The sequence below is a fragment of the Tursiops truncatus genome, chromosome 20 (genome assembly GCF_011762595.2).
Source record: "Tursiops truncatus isolate mTurTru1 chromosome 20, mTurTru1.mat.Y, whole genome shotgun sequence".
NCBI lineage: Eukaryota > Metazoa > Chordata > Mammalia > Artiodactyla > Delphinidae > Tursiops > Tursiops truncatus.
The window spans coordinates 47,872,759-47,891,007 of NC_047053.1; the positions used below are offsets into that span (position 1 = coordinate 47,872,759).

The window sequence follows — 18,249 nt, forward strand, 5'->3', positions numbered from 1 at the left end:
CTGCACAAGACCCTGCAAGGTGGATGCCAGTCATTTCTGTCATCTGTAGGGGAAGCAGCTCACAGAAGCTGAAGCCCTTGCCTAAGTTCGCACAGCCAGCCAAGGGTCATCTCAACGCCCAGCTCCTGTTCTTTCTAATTGTACTTCCTCAGGTGATGCTCCTTCTAGAAATGATTTCTGAGGCATCCAGAACCACAATGACATTAATGGGGGCCCAGAGTCCAAAGCCCACCTCTGGGGTGTCCAGAAAGGGCTTCTCCTAATGAGATGTCGATGAGGTGTCAGAACACCCCAATGACACAGCAGCTTCTACTCCACGATTAAGTTACTTCTTAAGACTGAGAGCTGAGAGGAGAGAAATAGGGTTCTCTCTTTGGGCTTGTCTCTGCCCTTCTGGCTGATCAAATTTGGAGACTGTTTCTTCATGAGTTTTCTAGAAACTAGATTCGAGGATGGAAATTGGTTTTACAGCTCAACAAGTGATCTGTACTTCAACACTCCTGGCTATCTTTTATTTATTTACTTTTTGGTCATGACTCACGGCTTGTGGGATCTTAGTTCCCCGACCAGGGATTGAACCTGGGCCCTTGGCAATGAAAGAGCAGAGTCCTAACCACTGGACCGCCTGGGAATTCCCAGTCCTGGCTTTCTTAGAAAGGAAGGCACTGTTTTGTTGTGTTAAATTCTTAAAAGTGGTTTTGATCATGTACTTGTCATTTGTAATTATAAAGCTTAATTGGGGGTCATCGAATATTGAATTGTGTCATTCTCTAAAGTTATTAACTCTTCTAGGTTTCACAGGGTGGGGAGGGATTGTCACTTCACTGTTCAGAGCCAGAGTGACCGTTTGCCATCACAGCTGCATGCCTCTGGGCAAGGAAGTCCCTTGGCCCCTCAGTTTCCTCACCTGAACTATGGGGTAATAATAGTTCCCACCCCACAGGGTTGTTGTCAGGATTCACTGAAACAACACATGTCAAAGGCATTGAAGTGTCCAGCCCAGAGTCCATGATGGAGAAACGTTACGCGTTCTTTTCCTGCCCCGCCCTGCCCCTCACTTCCCTTCTAGAACAATCAAACCTAAGCCAACAGGTTGGCTTGGTCCAGTGTGGGGTGATGAGCCTGGACAAGGTGAGGAGAGCAGATTCCAGAGACTGTCCCCGAGGTGGGTCATGATAGCACAGGTGTCAGGCCTGGGCCTGCTGAGGAGGGGTCCCGGTGTGGAGAGTCACAGCCCAAACAACTGGGGCCTGGCCTGGGTGGGGTTGGCCCAACAAGGTGATGAGGGTGTCCACAGTCTGGGTGGCCCAGTGAGGGTGTGTGTCTGAGCCTGAGTGGGCTGAGGAGTGTCCACATGGGGGCAGGGAAGTGCAGTGAGGGTTACATTCGGGGGATTGATCAAATTAATAATATGTTAAGGATAATAGGGACCAGGTCTCCTACTGTTGGAAAAAGGAGTTAAAATATAGAAGGGGAGAAAACTAGCAGGAACCATGTCAAGGGTGTTTGGAATTAGAGACGTTTTGGTGTGAGCTACATGTATGTGTGTATGTGTATGGTGTGTTTGGGGTCGAGGGTTCCGTGAAAAGAAACCAAGCTCCTGGAGAAATGTCTGGTTCTCAGGCTGGGGCAGTCTGTGCCAGAGAACAAGAAAGTGCCTAAAGGATGATGGTGGTTAAAAAAAAAAAAGAAAAAAAAGAATGGTACTGATGTGTCAGAAAGACACAAAGGCCAATTTGAATAGGCTCACGGGTCAAATTGGGAACAATCTGAGTCTCAATATAAATAATGATAGTAATGAATTATAACACAGTGAATGAAATGGGAAACAATGAGTCCATACAGATATGAAATTTTACATGAATAAATTGAAAGTTTAATGAGGAATGGATGTTACCATAGTTTCAGAGTATCCCTCCCATGTTTATCTCAGAATGAAGAGTTGTTTTAATATTTGAAAATTAATCAATGTAACCACCAAATTAACAAACTAAAAAAGAAAAAACCGTGATCTTCCCAATAGACACAGAAAACACTTTTGACAATAGCCAACATCCTTTCATGATTAAAAAAAAATCCACAAACTAGGAATAGATGGAACTTCCTCAACCCGACAAAAGGCATCTATGAAAACTCACAGCTAACGTCATATGCAACTGTGAAGATTGAAAATGTTCCCCCTAAAATCTGGAAAAAGGATGTCTGCTCTCACTACTACTATTTGACATTGTACTGGAGGTTCTAGTCAGTGCAATCAGACATGAAAAAGAAATAAAGGGCATCCAGATTGGAAAGGAAGAAGTTAAACTGCCTTTTTTCACAGACAACACAATCCTTTTCATGAAAAGTCCTATGGATTCTACAAAAAAAAAAAGCTACTAGACCCTATAAGGGTGATTAGCAATGTTGCCGAATATAAGATTGATATACAAAAATCAATTGTATTTCTATAAATTAGCAACAAACAATTGGAAACCATTTATAATGGCATCAAAAAATGCAAAATAGGAAATTCCTTGGTGGTCCAGTGGTTAAGACTCCACGCTTCCCCTGCAGGGGGCACGGGTTTGATCCCTGGTCTGGGAACTAAGATCCTGCATGCCACACAGCGTAGCCAACAAAATAAAAAAATAAAATAAAATATTCCACAAATTCTTTTTAAAAAATGCAAAATATATAGGGATAAACCTGACAAAAGATGTGCAACAACAGTACACATTGCTGAGAGAAGTAAGAAGTCCTAAAACAATGGTGTAATCTGTTGTTGTTTTTTCTCATTTGAAATAAATATTCACTTTCCTATCTTAAACCAAAAAAGCACCTTCTCACACAGTGTTTCTTAAATGCCTAGGAGTGAGGGGTATCTTTACAGTGGATAAGGCTGACACTTTTTTCATCAAGTGATCCAAGCCAACATCATCAATAATGGACAAGCTGAAATGATGTATCACCTGACAGGACATCAGGAGAACACAGCATCCTTCTGTGACATTCCTGCCGAAGGATCATAAACCATACCTGGAAACCTGGAAATACCAGGCAAAGCCAAACTGAGGGACATTCTACTAAATAGCTGGCCTGTGACCTTTAAAAGTGTCAAGGTCATCAAGGTCAAGGACAGATTGAGAAGACTAAAGAAACTGGGCAGCTGAAGGCAACAGGCAACTCCGTACTGGAGCTCTGCTATAAAAGACATTACTGGGACATTTGGTGAAGGAGGCCTGAGGATGATTGGGTAATGTAATATAATTTCTTGATTTTGATAGTCATTATATTGTTGTTTGTGGGAAACATACATGGAAGCATTAGGAGGCAATGGGGTATCGGATCGACAGCTTACTCTCAAATGCTTAAAAAAATTAAAAGTTCTATGGTACTCCAATTTTTCTGTAAGTCTGTGCTTGCTTAAAAATTAAAAAATGAGGGGACATCCCTGGCGGTCCAGTGGTCAAGACTTCGCTTTCCAATGTAGGGGGTGTGGGTTCGATCCCTGGTCAGGGAGCTGGGATCCCACATGCCTCTTGGCCAAAAAAACCCCAAAACAAATTCAATAAAGACTTTAAAAATGGTACACACAAAAAATCTTTAAAAAAAATTTAAAAATGAAAATTATAAGAATGTAACTATTGTCATTATCTAGAACTGCACTGTCCAGTATGGTAGCCACTTGTAACAATTGGGTTATATAAATTTAAATTAATTAGAATCTTCAAAAAATTAAAAATTCAGTTCCTCCATGTCCCTGGCCACATTTCAAGTGCACTATAGCCACAAGTGAGTAATGGGTACCATATTGGACAGAGCAGATAAAGAGCATTTCCATCATCATGCAGAATTTTACTGGACAGTGCTGCTCCAGAGACTGGACACCTAGATGCCCTTACATGGAATGTTCCCAACTTGGGTTTGGGAACAGCAAGGGAGGGTCCAGAAACTCTTGGCATTTGATGGTAGATCCTGAGGCCTAAGTTTACTAAGCCATTTCTAACAGGGATTGCAATGTGAATTATTTATAGTGTACCCTGAGTTCCTCACATAGGAGTACAAACAACTTGAGCACTAAAACACTTGTGTAAAACAGACCTCAGGCTACTCACCGATTCCTGGTCCGTTTGCTCAGATGAGCCTGATACTTGCTGGGAGGGCTCTGTGGAGATGACCCCCACTCCTCTAGATTTGGATGGGCCAGGGGCCTCTCCGTCTTCAAGACCTGTCTTCCTCCTTGCTCTTTCATGCCGGTGTGTGGGGCCAACTTCATCTCTGGCCACCTCCCCAGGACTGATGTCTGAGTAAGCCAGATCTGGAGAAGTGACTTCCCCTTCAGGGGCCGTGGCTTCAATATCAGATTCTAACTCCTCTTCAAATTCGAATTCCTCTTCCGTTTCCACTCCCCCTTGGATTTCGACTTCCTCATCGTCTTCATCTTTCCCCTGAGCTGAGACTTCCCCATCGTTTTTGATTTCCCCTTCAGAATGCTCTGTAGCACCCTCAGTTTCTTCATTTCTCTGGTCACTGCTCTTCTCTATCGGTGATACCTGTAGCCATGTAGCAGGAAAAAAATCAGGATACAAAGTATAAAGGGTCTTGTGAGGTTTTATTCTTAATAAGGTAATTACACCGATGGGAAAACTGCAGCTACACACTCTGAGCATCGCTAGGAGATTATGTTTCATGCTTTAATTTATCTGCTCTCTGTTTTTGGTAATTATTTTGCATCCTTCTTTACAGGAAATGACCTCTGAAAAACTCAGGGCAATCTAACTGTAGGATATCCGAGGCATTCCTGAACAGCCACCAACACTTCAGAATGGGGTGGAAGGAAATTGAGCTTCTCTGCAAATGACTTGAGTCTGTTCTATAGTAAGGTCATAGGATCATCGTACAATTTTCTTGAGAAAGTCTGAACTCTCTTTAATTCTTAGTAAATACAGCCCAGAATAATTCATCCCATAAGGAACTTTACCCTGTTGCCTTCATGATTCTGGTCCTCTTCTCCTTCAGAAGATTTGCCTTCCAGGTGAGACCTGGTGGCAGAGAAACAATTTAGCAGTTTCAAATAACATCTTTCTTTTTCTTGGCATTTATCACCTCCTTGATGTCTGTATATCTACTTATTTACTCGTTAGTTATCTGCCCTCCCTCTAGGCTGATGGCCATGACTTTGTCACTAACACCAGCACTAGTGGCACAAAAGAGTCATGCCAAGAATGAATGAAAAATGCAATTATCAAAACATTAAAGGAACAGGTAGATTACTCTAGAAAAGTCACCTTAAATATACCTCTGTCTGTGACAAAACTGGGGAAAATAAATGCAAAATAAGAGAAAATTGTACAAAAAGGACAAATACCCTAGAAACTCTTGGTTAGTTTCCCCGTGAATTTTGTTTGTTTGTTTTTTGTTTTGGCCATGCCTCAGAGCACGTGGGATTTTATAATAGTTCCCCAACCAGGGATCAAACCCGTGCCCCCTGCAGTGGAAGTGCAGAGCCTTAACCACTGGACCGCCAGGGAAGTGCCAATTACCCCATGATGTAGAGAGTACAAGAATGTCACATTTTAAAATTGTTTTTTTTTCTAATTAGAAAAAAACTATATTTTTTTAAAAAGTAAAACTAATACAGAAATATGTGACAGACAATGAAAATCCCCTGTGACTTCTCCTCTCCTTCTCAAGATAACCAGTGGTAAAAAGTAAGAGATTTAAGGGTATCTTCTTTCAAATATTTTTCTATGCATTTAAAGCTACCCACCCACCCAAATTAGAGATCACACTATATATACTGTTTTGCATTTAGTCTTTTCATTTGTTGTAATCTAGACTTCTTTCCATGTCAGTACATGTAGACCTACCTTAAAAAAAAAGAAAAGAAAAAAAAGAAACAATACAGCAGTGTCTAATGTAAAAGGTTCAATTCTTTAAAATAGTTTCTATCCTTTTAAACAAAGCATAAGAGAACAGAGGCCTGGTATTTTTACCTTACTACGGTCTATCTGTGTGCTCAAGGCATTCACGGTGGGGCTGCCTGACCATAGGGACCCCGGCCCATCGCCTGCCACCTCCAACCCTGGTGAGGGGGAGGGAGGCGGGGGGCTGGGCTGATGCTCCCTGTCACAGCACCTCGCTGGGGCAGCATCCAGTACAGAGACCCCTGCTCTCGGGGCTCTGCAGCAGGGACTACCAAGCACAGTGGTTGTCATGGTTACTGTGGGACAAGGAAGTCCCGGGTTTCAGCGAGTGGAGCGCCCGGAGCGAGGGGAAAAGGGGAGGGTACGGGAGAGGACAAAGGGACGCGAGGTGAGAAGGGAGAAGGGCGCGCCGGAATGTGGGGGTGGCCGGGGAGGGCAGGAAAGGCCCAGAGGGTGGGGATGGCAGGGGCAGAGGAGAGGGGAAAGGGACATGGAAGGGAAGGGGCGCCTAGGGGGATATAGCAAGGGGGAGGCGTGGGGGCTGCTGCGAGACCCAAGGTCCCTAGGCCCGCTTACCCGCCAGCCCGGCCGCCAGGCTCCGCCATCCCCCGTTGCTACGCGACGCCGTCAACATCCGGCTGGCGAGGACCACGCGCTGGGCGTGCGGGGCGGACGGCCTTTGTGCCATTTATGTGCATTAGAAACACAGAACATCTAACTATGTAAATATATTAAAGGATAAATATGCATTTTCTCCATCTTTATCTCTAAGGCCGAGCTCTACCCCTCCTGGCTCAGTTTCTGTAAAGCGACAAACATGTCAACGTGCGTCCAGCTGGGCAACTCCGGCTCCCCGGGGGCTCGAGCAGGGCACTCGGGGAGCCGGGGACCTGGGACGGCTAAGTGCCCTGAGGGTGGCAGGCGGAGGTAGGGGCACGAGGGGCTCCGTAGCCGGCTGCACCTTCGGATGCCGAGACCTCTCCTAGTGCCCGCCTGTCCATCTGCAGACCTGGGGGCCTCAGCACCCCTTTCCCGGGGTTCCTAAGAAGAATTCTTGGCGGAAGAGGGATGCCCCGTGGTCTCCTGATGGTTGGTGTTCTTTTCCTACCTCAAAATAGGAAAAACAAACGCAGAGGGTGGAACAGAGAGGGCGAGCACGCATGTGGAGCGTCCTAGGGGTTCTGCCTTCACTCTGGGGGCTCGGGGCTTCCTTCCGGGGCAAAGTCCTGGGGCCGGAGTCCCAGGCGGGCAACGAGGCCCGACACGGGATGCGGACGGCCGGGCCGGGTCTTGGGGTCGGAGGGCGGAAGGTGACTTAGGCAGTTCCGCGGCCGGGTTGGAGCCCGTTTGGGACCTGGGGGTTGGGGGGCTGGCCTGATTGGGCCGGGGGCCGGGTTGGCCCGGGGGGCGTGCCGGGGGCCGGGCCTCGCCTCGCGTCCCCGCCCCACCGCTCCTCACAGGCGGCGGCGGCAGTGGCGGCGGCGGCGGCTCCGGGAGCCGGCGCGAATCCGGCCCCCGGTGCGGGACCCGGGTGGGTATCTGGGGCAGGCCGGGGGCCGCGGGGGCGGGGTCTAAGGGGCCCGCGGGGGACCGGGCACATCCCCTCCGCCGGACGGGGTGGGGGCGCGTGGGGCGCGTGGGCCTGCAGCCGCGGGGCCCGGGAGGGGCCGGGGTCTGGCCGCAGCCCAGAGAGGTGCAGGGCCGGAGCAGGAGCCGGGCGGGCAGGAGCACGCCGCATCACGCGGAGAGATCCCTGGGCCCCCTCTCCGCGGCGGATGCGGGCCCCTGGGGCCGGGAGTGGGCCTACTTCGGGAAGATTCGGTGTCTGCCTGTCTGGAGCTTTGGGCCGGAGAACTTGCGGTCTTTGTCTGGCTGGTCGTCAGAGCACGCGAATGAGAAGTTGTAGGGGCCCGCCGTTCGCCGACACAGCCCCCTAAAGTGTGCATTCCACCCGCACAGCGCGCTTGCTTACCATTCCCGGCCTTAGGGTGGGTGGTTCGACTGTTTAAGAGCCGCATGTCAGGAAACTCACTTCCTTTAGGCCCGGTCTCTTCCTCCTGTTCTTTTCTTTAAAAAAAAAAAAAAAGCAAGAAAGAAAAAGAAAGGAAAGAAAAAGGAAAAAAAAATAGGCAATTTAAGATTGCTAAATATAACCCAAGAAACGCTGCCAGAAGCGGTGAATCTTGAAATCCTGTTATTCCCACACTCGGAAGTTGGTGTCATATGTTGGCCACAATCTAGTTCAGATTCTATTCAGAAATAGAAAACGACATAATACGTTCACTTTCCTTACCGTAAAGTTTGTTTTACTGCCTCCTCAAGTTCATAGGAGAAGCTGGGTTGGTTGGCCAGCCCCTGTGACTGGTCCCACCGACCTTTCTTTACCACCTGCAGGCACCAATTCTTTAATTTGGAAAGAAGAGGGAAATGGTTCTCAAAAAACGGCCATGTGATGGAGCATATTATCAAAGGGCAGGTGCAAAGGCCCAGTTTCGTGAATTCCATTCTAAGTCTGTCAGAGACTGATTAGAGAACTTTTAAAAAATCTGTGTGTTAGTTTTAGAAATTCCTCATTAGAAACATTAATGTTTAATTGATTAGCAAACATTAAACACTTTTAAGAACCAGGAAAACTTTTGCAAAGAAAGGATTATTAAGGTTAGGAATGCATTTTAGTATTAACTGTGAAGCTTGTTCATGGCTATTCATTGTTGGTATTCGGGGGCTCGTTCTCTGCTGAGTACGCTTGGCTTGTGGAGTGTTTATGGTGAGCAGTCTCAGAATATGACTAAGGAAAGTTCTTATCACTGGAATTTTTTAATCCTTCAGACATGATAATTGTTGTGTAAATAGCTTCTGATTATCATGCATGAATTCACTGAACCCACTAAACAAACCCATAAAGTCAGTACTGAGGTTATCCCCATTTTACAGGTGGGAACACTGACACTTAAAGTAAATTCCCCAAGTTCACACATCCAGGAGTGAGAGTAATAGAGGCCTTGGGCCCAGGATGCTCCAGCTCCAGAAAACCATTGTAGCACAGTGCCTCCCCTCTTGTAACTGGACCCTATGATTCACATGCACACACTCTCCCTGCCCCCCTTTCTGCAGACAAATAACATGGTTCACTCTGCCAAGTGATTCATAAACATGCAAGAGAGTGGGGACTAATCCATGTCACCACTAGCTGCTAATATCAGTTCAGTTTAGTCTGTAAAGAGCTCCCTAGGCCTCAGTGTAAAGGCATCTGAGAAGACAGCTACTGGGTTTGCAGAACCCTACCTACAAATGTGCTGGTCTCCCTGCCTCGGGCTTTGGGTAGCTCAGTGCACTGGTTAAAAAATGGCCTCCAAATGTAGACTGCTGGGTTCAAATACCAACCCTGGTACATAGTACTGACTTAATACCTCTGTGCCTTGTTTTCTGCATCTGTGAAATGGGGGTAATACCACCTACCACAAAGTTCTATTGCAACAATTATCTAAAATACCTAGTGCCTGGCACATTTGAAGTGCTTGGTACTATAAATTTTTAATTATTATTAACGACCATCATTTGGATTTTTCACATTTAACTAGATTGGTAAAAACGTTTGGTTTTGTTTCCATGTGTATGTGGGCCATCAGATGGAAAGCTAATCATATGCAGAAGTGGAATTCTCCATTTAGGTATATTTACTTTTTTTTTTTTTTTTTTTGCGGTACGCAGGCCTCGCACTGTTGTGGCCTCTCCCGTTGCGAAGCACAGGCTCCAGACACACAGGCTCAGCGGCCATGGCTCACGGGCCTAGCGACTCCGCTGTGGCTCTTCCCGGACCAGGGCACGAACCTGTGTCCCCTGCATCGGCAGGCGGACTCTCAACCACTGCACCACCAGGGAAGCCCTACATTCTTATCTTTGTAACTTTGTGGGGTGCTGAGTCCCTGTGGGCTGCCCAGGGACCAAGATGATCAGGTTGCCTGGCAACACAAATCTGGAATAAAGATTTTAACTTGTCCCTCACATCTGGCTGAGGGTCCCAAATTTTGTTATTTACAGGCCTGAATTCTCTCCTGTAAGATTAGTGAATTAATTTCGTACAGTGGTACAGTTGGGGAGGATGGCTTTAAACATGATGGATTTGTAGCAGTGGAGTGGAGTGGAGTGGAGCAGTGGTTTTATTGGTGTACATTGTATTGTACATTGTTCTATTGTAGCTGTATTAGGTTGATGAATACAATCTAATACAGATACAATAGATGAGGCCAATGCACAGAAAAGAAGGCACATACTTTCTGCTCCAAAAAAAAAAAAAAAAAAAAATTGGAGCAATAATATAGGAAATCTTTTCCCATTCAATTCGGTGCTGTTGGTTTTGATGCTACCGACCACCCACATACCCTTTGGGCACCTGGTCTGGCATCTCTAATAAATCTGCTTTGATGAGCTGTCTGATGGTATCTGATCTGAAGCATGTCCTTTACTCCAATCTCCTGAACTGATAAAGACATCCTCAGAGAGGAGAGAAATCAGGTCACTTGCAACTGAGTTCGACGTCTGCCTGCGGTAGCTTCAGTCATACAGCTAGCACAAGGAGAGAACAGAAAACCCAAATTCATTATCCAGTCTGAACAGCACGCCCTTCTCTGCCTGAGCCTTGGGCGGCGAGTCTGAGCAGGTGTTTAGAGTTGATGTACAAGATGAGGAATCATCTGTATGGACTCACCTGACCACATATAGAGATGTGGCTGTGTCTTTTCCATGCTCTTTCTGGATTGGCTCCTAAAGAAACCACCATAACATGGGTGCACCCTGAGCCTGTGTCCGCACCTGCTTGCACACCTTGTTGTGTATGCTGGTTTTCCACCGAATGACCCTGATCCTGATTTCAACAGTCTGATAAATTGGTCTTTACACTTTCCGGTGTTGGAATCGGAGCAAAGCGCATACTTAACAGATGGCATTGGACACCCTTTCATTTTTCAATTTCTGTAGCTAAAATGCTTTCCCTGGGCAAGATCGGTTGTGTTGCATTCCAGGGGTGTTGTCAGTACATTTCCCCCCAGTTTGATCTCTGTTTTGTGGTACGTTAGCTACTCCTTTGCCACAGATAGTGAGAAACTCTGTGTGTTAAAGTTAACAGGCACAGTTCAGAAGTCAGATGCACCTCATCCTCTGTGGGGTCGGTCATTGCTTTCCTGGCTGGATTTGCACTTATCCTTGCCTTTTGGGTATAGTCCTTCCTTGGTCCTCAATCCTGACTCATCTTTAAGTCTGTTTCTTCTTGCAGGCCCCCTTCCTTGGCTCTTTGAGGGAAATGGTGTTGGGGGGGTTGCTGTCGAGGGGCACAGGCAGCAGATGGTTTCTCTCGGGAGAGGCAGAGGCTTTGGGACTTTCCAGGCAGTGGTGACAATTGAAGTGACAACTGGACAGTTGGAAGAGGAAAGGCACAGCTAAGCAGGCCACCAGACCTCCCCTCACCCTCGTTTCTGAAGCTGTCTTCTCCAGTTACGGCCTCCTGAAGGTCCTTTTTCCTTATGGCAATTAGCCCAAGCCTCTGGCTCTGGAGTTGATGCCCTAAGCGTCATTCCTTCAATTTAACTGCAAGTCGATTGTTTTGTTCCTCATTTCTACACAGAGGCCCCACCCACAGCAGCCCTATCTTTGGGCCACAATCTTTTTCTTGTGAATCCTGAATGCATGTGCAGCAAATGTATTTCTCTTCTGCAATAATCCCATAATTTGAAGTTAAATACAACTGAGAGGAGGGGTGATATCATCTCACAGGTGTCTTATCTGGGTAATGAGACTGAAGGAGACCCACCTTTCCCTAAGAACGGGGTTCCTGATCTGCAGGATTTATATCACCCAGTGAACCTCAAAGCTCGGGGTTCCCAAAAAGACTATGGTGCATGTGCCTGGTTCTGGGGCGGTAGAGAGAGCTGGGGCCTCCTGCCAGGTGTGTTAGCAGAGATGTTTTGTGGGAGGAAAACGATCCTTGTTTGCGTGTGTCTGGCTCGTGTTTAAGATGGCATTGCCTTGTCCCAACTCTGTGTTGATTGGGCTTTGAGGGCAAAGCAGGTGAACCGGTTTCTCCCAGCCACATGGCAGGTGACCAGAGCTCAGAGCATTTTGCTCCTGATCAGTGTGACAGTGACAAGGCCAGGGGAAGAATCACCTGTGGGCTTTGCCCCATGACACGTCCCCCTAAGGTTGCAGTGGCCCCACTCCCTACCTGCCTCCCCCTAGCTGCTGCAAACAGCTGTCACGGTGGGTGTGGGCTGCGACCCTCAGGCGTGTAGGAACTGCCAGCTTGTGAGCTACTAGGACCGCACCTGTCCTGCTGACCCAGGGCGGCCCCGAGGCAGGCACACAGTACAGAACAGTGAATGGGAGAAGTCTGGGCAGAGCGTTTCTGCTACTGGCTCCAGGCTGCCCTGTTTCTTTGGTCTCACTAGGAAGGTTCAAGAGACGTTTGCACCTTTGCTCTATTTGTTTTCCCGTTTGGGAATTGATGGAGCCTCCAGCACAGGAACCAAGGCTCTGGCACTGGTCTGTGTGCAGCTTTTCTCTGTCCTGCTGCCCCCTCAGAGACACGGAAGCCAGGTCTCCCCTCTGCAGGGTCTAGGCCTGGGTAGTGGCTCTGAATGGGGGTTTGATAGTCAATGGAGATAGAAAGCCCACCCTACCACAGGTGTAGTGTGGTCGGCAGAATAGTCCCCACAGATGTCTCTTCCTAGTTCTGGGAACCTGTGACTGTATTAGGTCACGTGGCAACGGGGATTAAAGTCGCAGATGGAATTAAGGTTGCCAATCTGGTGACTCTGAGGTGGGGAGATTGTCCTGGATTATCCAGTGGGACCATGTCATCCCAGGGCCCTTGAAAGTGGAAGGGGGGCCCAGAGTCAGTGTCAGAGTGATGCCCTATGAGAAGGACTCCACTCACATTGCCGTCCTTGAAGGAGGAGGAAGGGGCCACAAGCCAAGGGATCTGTGCGGGTTCCAGAAGCTGGAAAAGGCAGGAAGACAGACTGTTCCCTGGAGCCTTAGGAAGGAACACAGCCCTGCTGACACCTGAGTTTAGCCCAGTGAGACCTGGGTTGACTTCTGGCCTCTGGAATTGCCAGATAATACACCGTTGTTTTAAGTCCCTGTTTTTATGGTGACTTGTTTCGGCAGCCATGGGAAACCAATACACTCGAGATAGAAGTGCTTTGTGAAGGAAGCGGGAGGGGAGACTTGTGTCTCTTCTAAAGGGTGTCATTTCTTCATCCGTGTTTTGCTCATTTCTGGCTTTTTGTGACTTTGCCTGTCTGTCTAGGAGGACTCTCTTTCCCTGGATATAAATCACCAAATCTTGGGGACGAATTTTGGGTAATAGATGCCTTAACTTCATCCCTGGAAACATAAGCTAGAGGAGAGCCCCACCCCTCACTGCCTCTGGGCCAAGTGTCAGTGGCCAAGTGGTCCCCAGGGGGAGGGAGGAGGGAACGTGTGTGGTTAACAGCAGGCCTGCTGCTGCCCACTGGCTCCAACCCAGCAGCAGGGCCAGTTCTGAACAGGGCTGTGAAAGAAGAAATCTGCTACCCTTCCCAGCCCCAGCTACTTCTCTTGGGGCTACTGCCGTTTCTGACATCTTCCTCCTGCAACCACCACCAAAGCCCCTCCTCCTGGAAGCAAACCTGAGCTACTTTCATCGCCAGTGTGACTTACTGCTGCGAACGACAGACCGCCAAGAACAGTCCTCAGAGGCATTCTGATTCTTAAAGACTTGCAGGTTAATAGGAAGGAATGACTCCCTAGTCAGGGAGTTTCTGCAGAGAGTCTTTTGTTTTATGAGGGTGTGTGCTTTTTCTGGGGGGAGGCCAAGTTGATCTTTCCTTTGAATTACACAATAGCCTATTTTGCAAAAATGTCCGGTGGTCCCTGACAGCTCAGAGCAGCACAAAATTCAACTTGTAATCAGGTATCGATCAGAGATGGTTAAAAGCCAGCACTGGCATTTTTATTTTATACCTTTTAAAATCATTGCCCTTTTTTTTTGTACACCCAAGCTAATGCACATTCCAGATCTTGGCCTGACTCCATCTCTGTATTCCTTGTGCCAACTGCCAGGTTGGCATCGTTCTCCTTTCCATCAACAAAAACATGGCATTTGGAACTCTACTGAAAATGGCATTCTGGTAGGCCCTTCATAAAAAGATCTTCTCAGAGATATCTTGGACTCAGGAACTTATAATCTAAAATCAACAATATTGATGGAGACATAACCATTTTAAAGCAATGATATTAAGTGAACGCATTCGAGAAGAATGAGGTTTTTTTAATCATTGTCACTGATCTACCTGGAGCTGTTTCTCTATCCACCTTCATCTCTCAGAATTTGGGGAGAGGATTTATAATATTCGTACAAAGTGCTTTGAGCATCTCGAGCTGCTCTTTTGATTTCAATTAACTCTAAGTCCTTACTAGCGATGTGAAAAGTCAGATAGCTGTTTCTGGCTACAGGCTTCACTGGTTTTGTGTGTTTTAGGATCTCTGCTGATGGCATTTAAAGATTGTGCTATGTACCCTGGTCCCCTACTCTATCTGGGTAATAAGGAGAATAAGTCTGGCCCTTAGAAAGGCCCCAGACCTGTGAAGGGGACCTGGGTGTTCCGCTTGCTCTGGGTTCTGTACTCGGCAGCCTTTCTGGAGCACAGTTTTCTGGTCTCCCAGGGAGGTGGGGATCTTTGTTCCCTGCAGGACACCGGGTCCCTAAGATAATGGGTGTAAACTGCTCTGCACGTCGGATCAAGAACCATTCAAGGTCATGCGTCTTATGGATTCAAGGACATTAGGAAGATCTCCCATCAGGTTGTTTGGTCTTTGCCAGGCCCTGGCATTGCTGCTGGCAGCCTGCTGGCAGTGCGGGGACCAGAGCTCCCTTTGTTGCCGGCCTCGAGCTCCCTGTCCTTTTCCTTGCCTCCATGCACACGATTCCACCTCAGCCTGGCCTCTTTGGGTGCAAGCTTCCTGGTCCCAAGCGTCTTTTTAAAAAATTAATATATTTTATTTTTCAGGACAGTTTTAGGTTTACCAGAAAATGAGCAGGAAGTACGGAGAGTCCATATACCCTCTCCAAGTTCCACTATTATTATTTTTTCATTGTGGTAAAGTACACACAGCAGATTTTGAATATTGACCCCTTTGAAGTGCACAGTTCTACGGCATTAAATGCATTCTCATCCTTGCGCGGCCATCACCCCATCCGTTCCCAGGACTCTTCCCTCCTCTCCACCTGGGCCTGCTCCTCTGGCTGGGAGCTTTCCCTGTGCACCTGCTGCTGCTTTTCCTGGTGGCGTCTTCCAGACAGCCCCTGTCATCCCAGCCCGCGGTGCAGGCGCCAGGCCCTTGATTAGCTCTGCCGCCCTCCCTACAGTCTCCCCTCCGTTTTACGTGCCCCTTGGAGGCATCAGCCCGCCTCTGTGCCTGGACATCACCCACTTCCTTGGCCTGAGCCCCAGCCCTGATATCCTTTAAGGATCGCCTCCAGTTTCCTTCGGAGCCCTGCCCCTCATGTAGTGCTCCCCAGAAACCTTCCAGCTGCGCCTCCTGCAGGCTGTGATGTGGACCCTGCTGTGGAGCAGTCACATGCCCCCCACAGAGCCCACAAGTGCCCTGGAGGAGACAGGGTGCCCCTCCCAGGCTGTCCCTATTTCTCTGGCCCCACCCCCTGCCCTGCCCCCAGCCTGTTAAATCCTGTGGGAGCGCCCAGTTAGGACATAGCCTCAGGGTCAGGAGAGGGGGGCGCATGTGCAGAGGGTGCCCACGGGAGCCTGTAGGTGGGGCGTGAAGGCAGGGTTGGATGGAGGAGGGGCCTGGGGCCCCAAGGCCAAGACCTTTCCCCTCTAAGGCAAAGCGTTGAAGCCCGAGAGCCAGCCAACAGAGGGGCTGGAGAGGGATGCAATTTGGGCTCCGCAGGGGATGCAGCTGGTCAGGGAAGTGAGGGGAGCAGGTGCTGGGGGCAGGCCCTCCTCGCCGCTACCCTGCTCCACCGAATCCCCTCCCCAGCCCTCCCCCAGCCTCTGGCCTTCCTCTCCGCCCAAGCTACTGCCCATCAGAAGCCCAGACCTGTGCTCTGCTCCGGACGCAGCTTCAGCAAGGCAGTGGTCAGCACACAGGGAATGATCCCAGAAGTGGGCAGTGAAGGTCCAGGACGGCTAGACCTTAGAAATCTAGGAGGATGACTTAAATGATAGTATAGAGGGGCCCGTTGCTTCCCAAGACGGGGTTTTGGTCAGGTGGATCTAGAGACCCTAGGGGAGCTGGGCGCTGTCTCTGCACATCTGTGGCTTATCTGTGAAGAAGGAGCCCCATGACTGACCATTAACCTTCCCACCATCCCGGGTTCGTTGGAACAGCCCTGAAGGACAGGCAGGTACACAGAGAGCTGCCCTGGGCCAGATCACGATTAGTCAAGTCTCGTTGCCAGACCAGCGAGCACTGAAGCCCAGGGGCCTCCGCTCGGGGTGTCTCTGCAGGCAGTTCTCCAGACCTGCTTCCAGTCCACGTCCCTGGACACAGCCACACGTTCCTCTACTCCGGGTGACACGTGGGCTAGAGCCATGTTTATTAACCAGGTGACAGATAGGCCCTGGGCTGCCGGTGAGGAGAGGCCTTCTGCAGCCTTGGAACCACCCAGCACCCACCCCTTCATCCTGTTTAACACCCAACTGGTGACAAACCAGGGGATGCAGAGGGGGGTGGCCCTGGGCAGCCACTGACATGTCATTAATTTGTGCTGATAACAGCACAGCCTGAGCGTCAGAGGGGCTGGTCTACCTTCTGTCAGAGCCCAATTCTCCACCTTCCTCTGGGGGTGGAGGGGAGCAGTAGGTGAATGGTTCCCCATCTCAAATGGGGATGGTGTCACCTGGGCGCTTCTCTCCCCCAGACCTGCTGGGTCAGAGTGTAGGGATTTGCCCAATGAGTTTCTTAAAGCCCCCTGGTTTGGAGAAGCACTGAATCAGATGACCTTAGAGCCTCTGGGCACCAGTGCTGTTTCAGTCGAGCTGTGCTTTTTTAGCGGGCCCTGCTTGATGTGGGGCAACTGCACCCCAAGGGCATTGTCTTGGGCTTTGGGCGGGGGGGGCCTCCATTCTCATCTGGGAGGTGGCCTGGCAGCAACTGTGCTCTTTGGGATTCTTTTCCTTCCCTTTCTTCTGACAGGGTGGGGGGTAAACTCAGATTTATGTTCACCAGCTGGAGGACTCGGGTAGAACTGCCAGATTAGGACGCTGCCAATCGGATGCTGGGAGCCGAATAGAAATTCACACTGAGCAAGGAACCCAGCCTCTGCTGACTCGCAGCGCGTCGCCTTCCCCACGGTGGTCAGCTACAGGACGCGAGCTGTGCTGGTGGAGCTGGGGGCTGTGTTGGGGGGGACTGTGGTCCCACGTGGTAACGAGGACGACAGGTGATCGTCGCTCCCCACCGGGACGGAGGTGAGGGGCCCCTGGCAGGACCCGCTGAGTGTGAGGCATTCTGGACCCACGGGCCTTGCGTTGTAAATAGCAACAAGCCATCTCTTTAAACAGAAGCAAAATAAGGCAGTAAGGGGGATTCAAGGGGAAAGTACTGCAGGGGTTGGGGATGCAGGCAGGGAGGGTGTGTTTGGAGAGCTTGCTCTAGGCTCCTTCCTTTGGCTCAAATGAGGAAGCTGTGGCCGGTGGGCCCCTGGAACGGCTAGGGCCTGAGGAGGGCAGCTCTGCCTGGGCTCAGTCACCATCTCAGCTGCCGATGAGCAGAGCCCGGTTTACAGTACAAGCCGGCCTGTAATGAGAGTGATTCTCACTGGAGCGTGTAGGTAGTGTGACAACCATGTTTGTCCATCACGTGTGCAACGTGGGAGAAGACGAGAGGGTGCAGACCAGAGCACGGACCAGGCCACACAGGTCTCTGGGTCATTGCTAAGGGCCCCCTCCTTTTAAATTTCCCGTAAGATTTTACATGACACTCACCCCAGCTTTATTAAGCTATATTGATGTCCCTATTTTTATCAAGTAACAGTACACAGTAAAAACAGGAAATAGCGATAAAAACAACATGAACACTCATTCAGTGAGCTGGTGAATAGTTAACATGTGCGGCCTTTTCAGGTAAATGTATACTTTGAATTAGGCTTTTTGAAATATCAAAAGTAGTTCATTGAAAATGGACATCATAAGAAAATTAGATGAAAATATAAGCCAGTGATGACTGGATCTTTGGCTTGAGACGAATGATATAAAGTGTAAAAGTGATAAAAAGAAATCACTAAGGAAAAGTTATCATCAATTTGCCTAGAAGTTTAAAACCTCTGTATTTCAAAATGAGT

General features: G+C 48.9%; 2 protein-coding genes across 2 annotated transcripts in view; one reads left to right on the plus strand and one right to left on the minus strand.

Moving 5' to 3' along the window:
- The window catches only part of CCDC40 (coiled-coil domain 40 molecular ruler complex subunit), a 42,863-nt gene extending 35,670 nt beyond the window's left edge, over positions 1–7,193 (minus strand). Inside the window, exons 1-3 of the mRNA XM_073797761.1 lie at positions 6,486–7,193; positions 4,964–5,024; positions 4,098–4,535 (exon numbers count right to left, since the gene is read on the minus strand). Of these exons, the coding sequence (XP_073653862.1) occupies positions 4,098–4,535; positions 4,964–5,024; positions 6,486–6,514 (528 nt within the window). The 5' untranslated portion in view covers positions 6,515–7,193. The remainder of the gene's footprint in view (positions 1–4,097; positions 4,536–4,963; positions 5,025–6,485) is intronic.
- Positions 7,194–7,371: 178 nt separating this feature from the next.
- The window catches only part of TBC1D16 (TBC1 domain family member 16), an 84,319-nt gene continuing 73,441 nt past the window's right edge, over positions 7,372–18,249 (plus strand). The window contains exon 1 of the mRNA XM_033847640.2: positions 7,372–7,440. The gene's annotated coding sequence lies outside the window, so the exon portion shown is untranslated. The remainder of the gene's footprint in view (positions 7,441–18,249) is intronic.